Source organism: Leptinotarsa decemlineata, unplaced genomic scaffold (genome assembly GCF_025532065.1).
Source record: "Leptinotarsa decemlineata unplaced genomic scaffold, Ldec_3_MD MMD2_tig00026307_RagTag_RagTag, whole genome shotgun sequence".
In the NCBI taxonomy this organism is placed as follows: domain Eukaryota; kingdom Metazoa; phylum Arthropoda; class Insecta; order Coleoptera; family Chrysomelidae; genus Leptinotarsa; species Leptinotarsa decemlineata.
The window spans coordinates 2,093,106-2,105,033 of record NW_027412681.1 but is presented as its reverse complement, the minus strand read 5'-3'; the positions used below and the strand labels follow the sequence as shown (position 1 = coordinate 2,105,033).

General features: G+C 38.6%; 1 protein-coding gene across 1 annotated transcript; it reads left to right on the top strand.

The window, feature by feature from the left end:
- Positions 1 to 279: 279 nt before the first annotated feature.
- LOC141485116 (uncharacterized) lies at positions 280 to 1,723 on the top strand. The gene is made up of 3 exons (XM_074181156.1): positions 280 to 720; positions 780 to 1,001; positions 1,060 to 1,723. Exons 1-3 carry the CDS (start codon positions 487 to 489, stop codon positions 1,705 to 1,707), a joined length of 1,104 nt encoding a protein of 367 aa, XP_074037257.1. The 5' UTR covers positions 280 to 486; the 3' UTR covers positions 1,708 to 1,723.
- Positions 1,724 to 11,928: the final 10,205 nt, after the last annotated feature.

The following is an 11,928-nucleotide window of genomic DNA, read 5'->3' as shown; positions in this document are numbered from 1 at the left end:
AACTGATTTTGACAAATAAAGCAATTAGTTACTTAGGTTAGAATCTAGGACAAACAAAGGAACAGGATTCTTGATTGAAAAATTATGGTTTTCTATTGGTTGATAATCTGTATCGTTATGAAAAATCTGTATCATAATGGATGTCATTATGAAACGGATTATGGTCATATAAGTGTATTGTTAGAGTACGGGTGTAGAAAATAGTTATTTATGTATCAAGGGAATTAGGAGGGCCTTAATTACCAATGGCAAAGTTTGCGTCCCGAGGGCCTCTTGCCCGAGGGACAGCAATTGCCTGAGGTTATTAAGGCTCATTAATTCCCGTGGTACATAGATAATTTTATTTCTGACCGATTTCAATAAAATTTTGTTCATTTTTGAAACGGAAAATGTACCAATTCATTACCTTCCCGGTATATTTGAATCAGGTACCGTTGATTATAGTAGAGTTTTCTTGTTGCTAGGTTGTTGCTATGTTACTTGTTTATGAACAGAACTTTGTTATCAAGCTGTGTTTGCGGTGAAAACGTGTTTTCTACCCCAAATATAATGGAGGATATTTTGAAAAAAGCTGAAGAAGCAAGAGAATCATTAATTCCATCGAAAAGTGAAGCCGTATACCAAAAAGAATACAAGATATATCTGGACTGGCTGACACGGAAAAATGTTATGCCAAAAGATGTCACTGAAACTGTATTTCTGGCATATTTTCAAGAACTGGTAAGGAATTTTCTATGTTTTTCGGTAGATTTGGTAGTAATTGTGTTTATTCGTTTCAGTCAGAAACGTATAGTCCGAATTCTTTATGGACTAAATGGTCAATGCTAAAATCGATGGTGACTATACATGAGAAACGAGATATCACCAAGTTCAATGAACTACAGGCTTTTTTGAAACGGAAGAGTAAGAGTTATAAGCCGAAAAAGTCTGCTGTTTTATCTCCTAAGGATGTTATCAGATTCCTAAAGGACGCTCCTAATGATATTCATTTATTGCATAAGGTAATTTTTTTGTTATTTTCCTTTTTGTGTGTATTTATTTCCTTTTTTTTTGTTATAGGTTGTTTTGATTATGGGTTATTTTGGAGGATGCAGAAGTCAGGAACTTTTGAATATGAAGATATCGGATATAGAGGACCGGGATTCCGTTATGGTAGTGAACGTACCGGAAAGTAAAACTGGTGTATCGAAGAAATTTACAGTTGTGGATGAAAAAGAGTTCTCCGCTTTGCCTTTATTGAGACTTTATATGTCTTTGCGTCCTAAAGGTATTGAACGATTTTTTTTGAGCTTCCGACAAAATAAATGTACATCTCAGCCAATTGGAAAAAACATCTTTGGGAAAATCCCCAGCAAAATCGCAATGTATTTAGGATTGCCAAACTCATCTTCCTATACGGGACATTGCCTTCGTCGCACTTCTGCTACTGCTCTAGCCAATGCAGGAGCAACTATGACTAACTTAAAAAGACACGGAGGTTGGAAAAGTTCCACGGTGGCGGAGGGGTATTTGGAGAATAGCATCGAATTGAGAAATAAAACGGCGCGTATGTTGTCTACTTTGTCATCAGAAGAGGCAGGTACCTCGACTGTAGTGAACAGAAGCTCCAGCCATACAAAAGAAGAAATTGTTTCCAGTGGCGGAAGTAATTTTCAGGGAACATTTCAAAATTGTACATTTATTATTTGTAATGACGTGAATAAATAAAATATGGTTCAGTTTTCATTTCTATTTATTTTTACTTGTGAAAGGTAGAGGGAATTATAAAATCTATAATGTCCCAAGGGAGTTATGACCCTCTTTATTGATAGCGTAACTATGACGATATAAGCTTATAATATCCCGGTCAGAAATAAAATCTATAACAATGCAGTATCGTAGTAACGATACTTCCAATCCATCATGAACACTACATATACTACCCATCAATCATGAACACTACTGCAGATAGGGTTTTCAACTAGGTTTCAAAAATTGTCAATCACAAATTCTTCCACCGCCAATTCTCACCCAGCAAATCACCGCCTCGGTCGCAATCTCGAAAAGTTATTTCACCTCGCATGATGGTTCTGTTTTCCAATAACAAAACGGCGATCAATCAAAATGTGTACCGGGCATAATAGTAGGTGGCTGGGTCGAATAACCGGATATTGCATTCCGTATTTCACACCGAGATGCATCAAGTTTGCCATGTTGGAAAATCCGGCTGAGCCGGCCAATCCACCGCAGCGGACGCGCGAGAAATAACAAAATACTCTAATGACGTCTCCGGCAAGCTGTGCCTTCGAGATGATATACCAGATATGCGGAAGTGGGCCGAGAAAATTGGGGGGTTGTTTCATGAAACGGGGGAGTCACTCCCGGTCACTGGGAAGTGGAGAATGGTTCCAAAACATTACGTTCGTAATGAGATGATCATACAAATGATTCATATTATCGTCATCTCAGTGAAGTTTTTGTGGGATATTTTGTACAGCGCGGACTGTAATAGTCCCCCTTCCTCTCGACTTCCGAACTGGCCAAGATATATCAGAGTCGAAGGAGTAAATTAATTTGCGGATTGTTTATCGATGAATGTGATGGGACAGTTACTATTTTAACAATAATAGAAGACAGAGAAACCCGTAACAAGAATAGTCAGTTCTAACTTCAAGGACCAATATACAAAAGTTGACTTATTTACTAGGAAAAAGGAATTATATCAACATAAAGGATTTTCTCACAATGTTATCCTCGTTTTATTATTCAACTGATGAATTATATTCCCTCTAGTCAGCATATCATCGGTTTACAGTTGGTCGAAGGTAGCTAAGGAAAGGATTTATAAATGGGTATCAGATGACTGAACTACAATTTTCTGTCTTATTTCGAAACGCTTGTTGCTCAAATATATTCATGGTTTCACTCGATTTATCCATGATTTATAAATTTGTTCTATGATCATTTCATGTCTCTTTTCAGGCATGTCATAGAAATCATCCTTTGACCGAAATTTCACAAACACAAACTGAACCGGGTCAAAGTCCAACATATGTCCGGCTCACTTCTGAATGCTGTATCCACCCCGTAGGAGGAAGTCGTGAAATGAATCAAGTTAACGACGGGAAAAAGTGCCTCCCTGCAAAGCTTCCCGGCCGTGATGTATCATCCGCATACATCTTTGTAATGGATCTCTTATATGGTAACTTTTGCTGAGTTTGCTCGCTCATTATTTTCCGCTCTGTCAATTTTTATTCCTCTTCAGAAAGATGCGTTCAACACCTTGTTTTACAAACGTACGAACAATTATTTTTCGAGATTCGTCTCTTTTGAGAGCGCCGTGATTGTGAAAGTGTACGAAACAAAAAACATTATGTATGTTCAGTTTTTTCTAGGGAAGCATAAGCTGCTTTGCTGTCGAAATGGAAAACACATTAAGAATGTAGCGAAGCTATTTTTCGGGTTTGTTACACACGATATGTGAATTTCGTAGACAATTGCGGTAGATATCAAGGTAATTTGGTGACAAATGTACTAGTTGTCTTCAAAGTCCCTCGCCCTTTGCTCCAATGCTTCAAATAATTTGAAACTAGAGCTCAAAAGCAAAGCAAAGTATTCGTGTACCAAAACCAGACTGTTTGAATTCGCCAAAGTCTAATCAGTGGTTCTTGGCTGCAAATGCATCTCTCCTTGAAGGAACAAGTCTGATTAATCTGATGTTGATGACCATGACGATGACGATGACGATGAGTATGACGATGAAAATGACGTTGGCAACAACGACGATGACAATGACGAGGAATGACAATGACTATGGTTATGATCATGACTATGCCTATAACTAAAACTACGACGATGATCATGACGATGACTATGACTATACCGATGGCTTTGACGATGTTCGTAACCATAACGATGATTATGACTAAGACTCTGACTAATACGATGACGGTGTAGGTGAGCATGATCCTGATCATAACCCTGACCATGACCCTGACCATGACCCTGACCCTGACCATGACCATGACCCTGACCATGAGCCTGACCCTGGTTATGATGACGATGATACTATGACTATGAAAATGAATATTAATATAAATATGACTGTCCCGTGGGTGGCGGATGGGGGAACGGCCAGGGGAACGGAGGCCCTGTCCGGGAAGCCAATGCGGCCTTGCGGACGGGGTCGCCGGACTCCTGGTCAGTGGCAGAAATAAGTAGGGTGAAAGGAACAAAAACCCTCCAAGAGCCTTTGCAAAACATGCCACCGTGGACCAGTCTACCCAAACTTAGGTGTAAGGAATCATGCCGACAGCTGAATGGCCGCAGGGTGATATGCGGCCACGAATGTTCCCCTTGTGAAACTGGGCGAAACCTCATTGTAATCAGCCTACCTCTGGTAATGCGGGGCTCTGCCAGAGATGACCAACTTTTTCCTTGCTACTCGTGGGAACACACATGAATGGAACAACACAAAAACAGAAACAACAAAAACCAATCCCGAGGCTGGACAGAAGTGCTCACCTCAATCTGAGGCGGTGGCTGGGGATGAACAGAAGTGTCCACTCCAATCTGCCGCTTGGAATGAGGCTTGACATGGCAGATCACCTCCAACAGCAAAGGCACTTCTTGCGGCGGGCGCCAAGACCTCCGCCTTGAATAAAGGCAAGGAACCGGCTCCCCCTGGTGGCCTCCCCCTTTGTGGAGGCCACTATAAGACACCTCAAGGTTGCCAAAGAAATTGTGTGTTCGACGAGTCTTGGCCTACACCTGCCAGTATAAAGGAGATGTCTCCTATTGACTTATTAACCTTCCTGGAGAGGACAGGATGGACGATGACCTAGGAGGACAACTCCTTGGAAGGATGTACAATGGGTCACATGTGACCTAAGTTCTGCGACTCTACACTCACCCTCCATACTCTACAGATACAGATGACTATGACCATGACTATGACCAGGCATATGAATATGACTATGATCAAGAATCTGGCTGTGACTATGAATATGACCATGTCTATGACTATGAGCATGACCATGGGTATGACTATGACGATGACTACGACTACGAATATGAATATGACTATGAATATAACTATAACAATAACGATGACTATGACTATTACTATGTATATAAGTATGATGATGACGAGATGACGGTGGCGATGGCTATAATCATGGCGATGACCATGATCATGACCATGGCCGTGACGATGAATATGGCCATGACTATGGCTATTACTATGAGAATTACTGAGGCTATAGCTATGACCATTACATAACTACAAATCATCTCTTCTTCATCCATGGTATCATGAGATACTGAATCCACTAAAAGTGTTTCAATTGAAATTCATAATAATTATTTTTTTGAAGATTATCGTGAATACGTATATTCTAATGGAAGTATTTATTGTATACTCACAAACGTTTCATAGCGCTAGCTTCAGATTACAAAAGTGAACGGTATTCTCAGAGAAATCGTAGATTGACAATTTGGTCCTGAACCAAATACAAAATAGAGAATGATACAAAATGATTCAAGGAAGGAGCCCGAAATTGTATATTTCTGGATCCACTATCAGTGGTTGTTCCATCGGTCGGTCGGTAGCCGGTCGGTTCGACGTGGGTGCTTTGTTCACTCACTCAACTCGACCGCCGTGTGTTGTACAAGCCCCAGGCTGAACGATCGATTTTCACTTGCTATCGTTCAACCCATGCTAGGAATCACACGTAAAAGATAAGACCTCGTTAGTTCTTAGCTCGCAACAGTTTCTCCTTCTGATTTTAAACAGATTTTAAACATGTTTCACTGAAAATTGACTCAAAAAAGTATCGCCTCCGATGCGGAACCTTGCGGAATACCTCAAAACACTCCCTTGCAATTCGAGTCGACCTCGCATGTGGCACTAATTTTTCCTGAAAGCGTACCTCTCCCACATCCACATGATTTATCAGGCACCCCTGCGGCATCGTAATCCGGAAACATGTTTACCTAATATAACAAAAAGATTTGTGCTTGCAGTGCAGAAAAGGTAAGAGGCGCATTACAATGTTAGCAGGAATAGCAGGAATAGCAGGAACCGCTCGACGTGAGTTATTTGCTCAACTAAAATCCTTTTGCAGTGTTTTATGATGTGTTTTTTGTTGGCTTTGTGCTCAGGATATCCAAAGTTGCTGAGCCGGCAATTAAAACGGGGTAATTATGGCGCGCGGACGACTTCGGCGGAGGTCAGGAACGGCGGGCGAGGGGTGGAGGGGTGGGAGAGGATCGTTTTGAATTCAGAGGGGATGATATACGTTTCCGTTATCTGCAGAGGGAAATGAGATGTTGATTCACAGATTTTTTCGATCTAGACTTCATGAAGAACTTGAGGACAAATTTTCGATAAATTATAAGAATATACAAACGATTAGGACCTCTAATTCGAATATATAATGAAATGAGATTCATGTTTCCATATGACCATGACTATGACTGTGACAATAAATATAAATATGACCATGACCAAATCTACTACTATGACCATGACCACAACTATGACTATGACTATGATGATGACTATAACCATGATCATGACTATGGCTATGAATATGACTATGACTCTAAGTATGACGATGACTATGACTATGTACACACATCGGAAAAGTCTAGGGATATTTTTATAACATACTAAATATCATAAAAATAAATGCATGAGGTCGTTTAATTTCGATTGAATTGGTACACTCGACCACCCTGTAGATTTCTATGGGTTGAACAAAGCCTGCAAAAACGGTAACTAATCTTTTATCAAGTTTTTTACAAACTGTAGGTTTTCGGCTAAAATGAATAATCTGAAAGTGTCGAGTTTGTACATCCTATGCAGTTCTTGCTCAGCAATTAAACTGGAAATATTGTGCTTTAACATGGAACGCCATCACTTACCATTGGCTGAGATGAATAGTGCTGTAGGGCTTCTTCAAGGTGGCATGCGACAAAATGATGTAGCTCTTCGTTTGTGGGTCTCCCAAAGTGTTATCAGTCGATTGTGGCGGCGTTTCCGTGAAACTGGCAGTCCAGCCGAACAACATCCAGGGCGAGGACGCGCTACAACTGCAGTTCAAGACCGATTTTTGGTCTTAACCGCAAGAAGATACCCGACAATCACAGCACCTGAGTTGGTTAACGTGTTGCAGCAGACGCACCAGGTAACCATTGGTCATGATACTGTCAGAAATCGATTGCATGAAGCAGATCTCCACAACAGAAGGCCACTTAGATGTCCACCTTTGTCGAGAGGCAATCGCGGTAGAAGATTAGAGTGGTGTCAAGAACATCAAAACTGGGATGCAAATGATTGGGCCGCAGTTTTGTTTACAGACGAATCCAGATTTGGATTTCATCCAGATTCTCGTCAAGTAAGACTGTGGAGACGACCTGGAAATAATGAACGTTTGAGACACGTCCAGGAAGTCCACACATACAGAGGTGGTACAGTAATGCTATGGGGCGGAATCATGATCGGCGGCAGAACCGATCTCGTTTTTCCAAATCGCTCCCTCACAGCTCGACAGTACCTCGACACCATTCTTCTACCTATCGTCCGTCCGTTTGCTGGTGCTGTTGGTGAAAACTTCCACCTAATGCACGATAATGCTCGTCCACATGTCGCGCGTCTAGTGACTGACTGGCTCACCAACGAAGGAGTTGATGTATTGCCATGGCCAGCACAATCACCGGACCTGAATCCCATCGAGCATATGCGGGACATGCTTTAACGAAGAATTACTCCGCATATGGGAAACATTCACACAACGTTTCAATTGAGAGAGCTTTTAATCGCTGAATGGGCAAATGTACCTCAACAAGACATTGACAATCTCATTTTGTCGATGCACGATAGTTGTAGGACCGTAATAAACCAGCGTGGGGGCCATACTTTGTACTGATTCCATTTTTTTTGTATTATGATTTTTTTTCGGGGTGCCAAAGAAGAGCCATATTTTTTTTAGTTTTGCTTATATGCACACTCAGTATTTTTGACCATTTAATAAATTTTGTTGTAAGTTACATTCGTTTAATAATCACTCGTCAACTTTTTTCCCTAAATCGATCTAAAAAAAATTATTGCCATTTTCAAAAATATCCCTAGACTTTTCCGATGTGTGTATATGAGCATGATGATAACGAGGTTACGGTGGCGGTGTCGATGGTGGGGACGGTGACAGGGATGATGACTATCATGATCATAACCATGACGATGAAGATGACTATGATCATAACCATCACTATGGCGATGGCTATAACCATGGCGATGAGCATAATTATGATCAAGACCATGACTAAGGCCATGGCCGTGACCATGACTATGACTATGAGAATGACTATGACTATGAACATCACATCACTACTAGATCAACCATTTAGAATTTTTTTAATGTGGTGTTGAAGATTTTTAAGTCTCAATTCAATCATTCATTGAAAACTAGAGTCGAGGTATAGAGTTTTTCGTTAGACGCTTCTTGTCGAGGTATAGAGTTTTTCGTTAGACGCTTCTTATCTTCAAATTTTAATTAAACAAAGTGTATGTGACATATCAATGAAATTTTTTATTGCTGCACGACTGCCCTACTGAAAGAAGTTGATGACATTAATACATCAATAGATGATGATGAATTAACACTTCTTGTTTTAATACATTATTCTAAAGCATTGACAAAATAAGTCACCTCCTTCTGATTGCTCTGTTGAACTGTATAGGTTTCTCATACTCTTCTTCTACACTGATTATTAACTATTTGAATGAAAAATATCAATGCGTAACTTTGGATAAAACTATGTCAAGTTCCGCAGGTGTACCTCAAGGTTCAATTCTTAGTCCTACGCTTTCCGTAAAGCGTAGGACCAAGGACCATACATTGTATTTTTTTATCTATCGATAAAAACAATTATCATCATTTTTAATTTGACAGATGTACCTACCTTCAATAGGATGGCCATTATTAATTATCAAAATTCGTTAGTCCCTGTTAGAAAATCCTATATTACCTCTCATCAGTGCAAGAAAGATCAGAACCAAACAGCTTGGGCTTATTTTTTATACGTATGTATCTGTCCTCGATACAGTCTTTAAAATCGGTTTGATCTCAATTAATAATTGTTGATTAACTTTTTGAAAAATCAACAATGAATTTTTTCCAACTTTTCCAACTAGTCTACTAGTTTCATTTGAGAGTATAGTTTTTTTCCAATCAAAAATTTCCCAATCAGTTGCAACTCAAGATTAAAATTCACTTCTTCATCCGTTATCTTTCTGGAATATCAGATTGATAGTCATCCAAGTTCAGGAAGAAAGTGTTTCACGATTTTAGTCTACTCCTCTGAAAGCTTCTCGTAGTTTCAATTGCGGACTTCGTCAATTATTGATACTGAAGTTTCTATAAGTCTCGTGCTGCATTCTAAAACGAGGACATTATAGAAGTTTCGCGCTGAGAAGAAAAAACTCAAATTAAGCGAATCATTTCTCTATTCCCCGAGCTTCAACTACTGAGAGATGGAACAGGAGTGTTATAATGATGATAAGAAGTTCGTTTATCATGACATACAAGTGAAAGGGCAATATACATTCACAAATGAGAATAAACAATTGAAACACAAAATCAATGGGTAACTATAGCACGAAAATACAATTTCTGTGAACTAATTCCATGAATGATCAATCCATCTGAGGTATTCAACAAAACTGGTTCCAGTTTTTGAATGTCGAAGATAAATTTAGGCAGCATTGCAATTGATAGACATATACTTTATTGTCCAAGAGAACACAATCTTATTGACAAAGCTTGTTAAAAAATCTGGTATATATAGCACTTCAAAGAATAAAAGAAAAGAACCAATTCAAAAACACAAATACCCAGAAACACAATTTGAGCAAAACTAAGTTCACATATCTAATAGATAAAATATAACAATAGAAAATAAAATTCAACAAAGTTTGTAGACAAAATGGTATGTATATTCCCTTTCAAAAGATGTAAATAACAAATATACACAATTTGAACATAAGTTCACAAGTCCTGGCAATAAAATAATATATATCCCAGCATAAAATATAATTAAAAAAAACACCTACATTAAATCACAGCAAAGTTCCATTGTAATATGCATCAAGATTGTAGTACGCTTCAGTTGTAAGGGCATCTTTAACAAGATTTCTGAACTTTTTAGAGCTTTTTTTCCTTCCTAATTTCGAAAGGTATGTGATTATACAGCTTTTTACTTTCATAAATTAAAGAATACTTTGTTTGGCTCGTTTGGATCAGGAAGATGTATTTTATTTTCAGTTACTTGCCGGGTTATGTAATTTGTATGTTCCGGAGTTCCATCCATATTATGTTTTTTGTAAATCAGGCAAACAGTTTCAAGCAATAGTGAGAATTTTTCCTCTCAAAAATAATGATCTGCATGACTCACGCACTCCCACCTTGCATAAGTATCTAACAGCTCGCTTTTGTAAAACAAACACTGAATGAATAAGTTGTTGACTGCAAAATCCCCAGAAGGCAACACCATATCTCAGGTGGAACTAAATCAGGGAGTGATATCCCATTTTTGATGTGGATGAACTCAGTTCATTTGAAACTATTCGAAGTGCGTAACATTCTGATTCCAATTTTTTATTCAAAGCTGAAATATGTTGATCAAATTTTGATTTGTTATCCATGAAGATTCCCAGGAATTTGGATTAGTTTTTATTCATATGAATTTGTCCATTCAAGTATAGATTGTTAATATTACAGCTGAAGGTGAGTAAGTTTTTTTTAAATATTAAAGCACAAGTAGTTTGCGTCACACCATTTTTTCACAACGTCTAAATCACTGTAGATAGTTTCTTTCATATTAGAAGTATTTTTTCCATGCCAAAGGAGCGTGGTGTCATCCGCAAAAATCGTAAAAATTCCTTGAATTGAGAGAGTAACAAGATCATTTACATAAATAAGGAAAAGAATCGGGACCAGTACTGATCCTTGTGGAACGCCCCATTAGATATCCTTAGTGTGTGATAGTTTTTCATTTGATCTCACTAACTGTTTTCTATCACTTAAGTAAGACCTGAACCTCTATTAAAAATTGAAATAGGTATAACCTGCAAACGTCTATAAATAATAGGAGCAACGTTTGACGCTATAATGGAGGGGGTTTTACTAGTAAAAAATAAGGTGCTTAGCTACATTTGGAGAGTGGGTCGTGGTGATAGAAAGTACTTGTGATGCAGTGTTTGGAACCTTTGGTGTAGTAATAAATATCACTGAAGTTTTTTCCAACAGCAAACCGTGTTGAGGTGAAAGGAAGATCTTCCTCTTGAAGATGATCACTTGGTGATCGAAACACGTGTCGAGGTGTTGAAATAACGGTTTGGTATTGGGAAAAAAACTCCAGTAATATTAATAGAAAGTAGATTTATTCGTTGTGCTAGCTACAAGTAGATGACTACATTACATGGAGAGATGGAAATGATCATTTGATACCCCTATGTATATATACACCAGAGTTACATATATGTATAAACTAATAAGTGGTAAGTAAATACAATTTCAATGAATTGTCACGTTGAGTTAACTGTATTCTTTCTTCTAGAATCACTGGTGGAAAAAGCTGCTAAGATAAGGGATTAGTTATTAGTTGTATAGCTATTAAAAAGAATGTAATTGAATTAATAAGCTTCCTTCTACCTTTTTAGCCAAAAAGCAGCATTCAAGTGTTGCCAATAAGCAGGACAATTCACAAAAACGAGTGTGATATTAATATAAACAAGAGAAATAATGGAAACAGCTCGCCTTGCCAGCGTTTATCTTCCTCCAATGGAACTTCGTTCGAACCCCTGTAGAGGTCTGGTGTGTTCATAAATGATCTTTGAGATTTTGTGGTAAGCGGTGCAACCCTTATGACGACATCCTCAGCAACCTC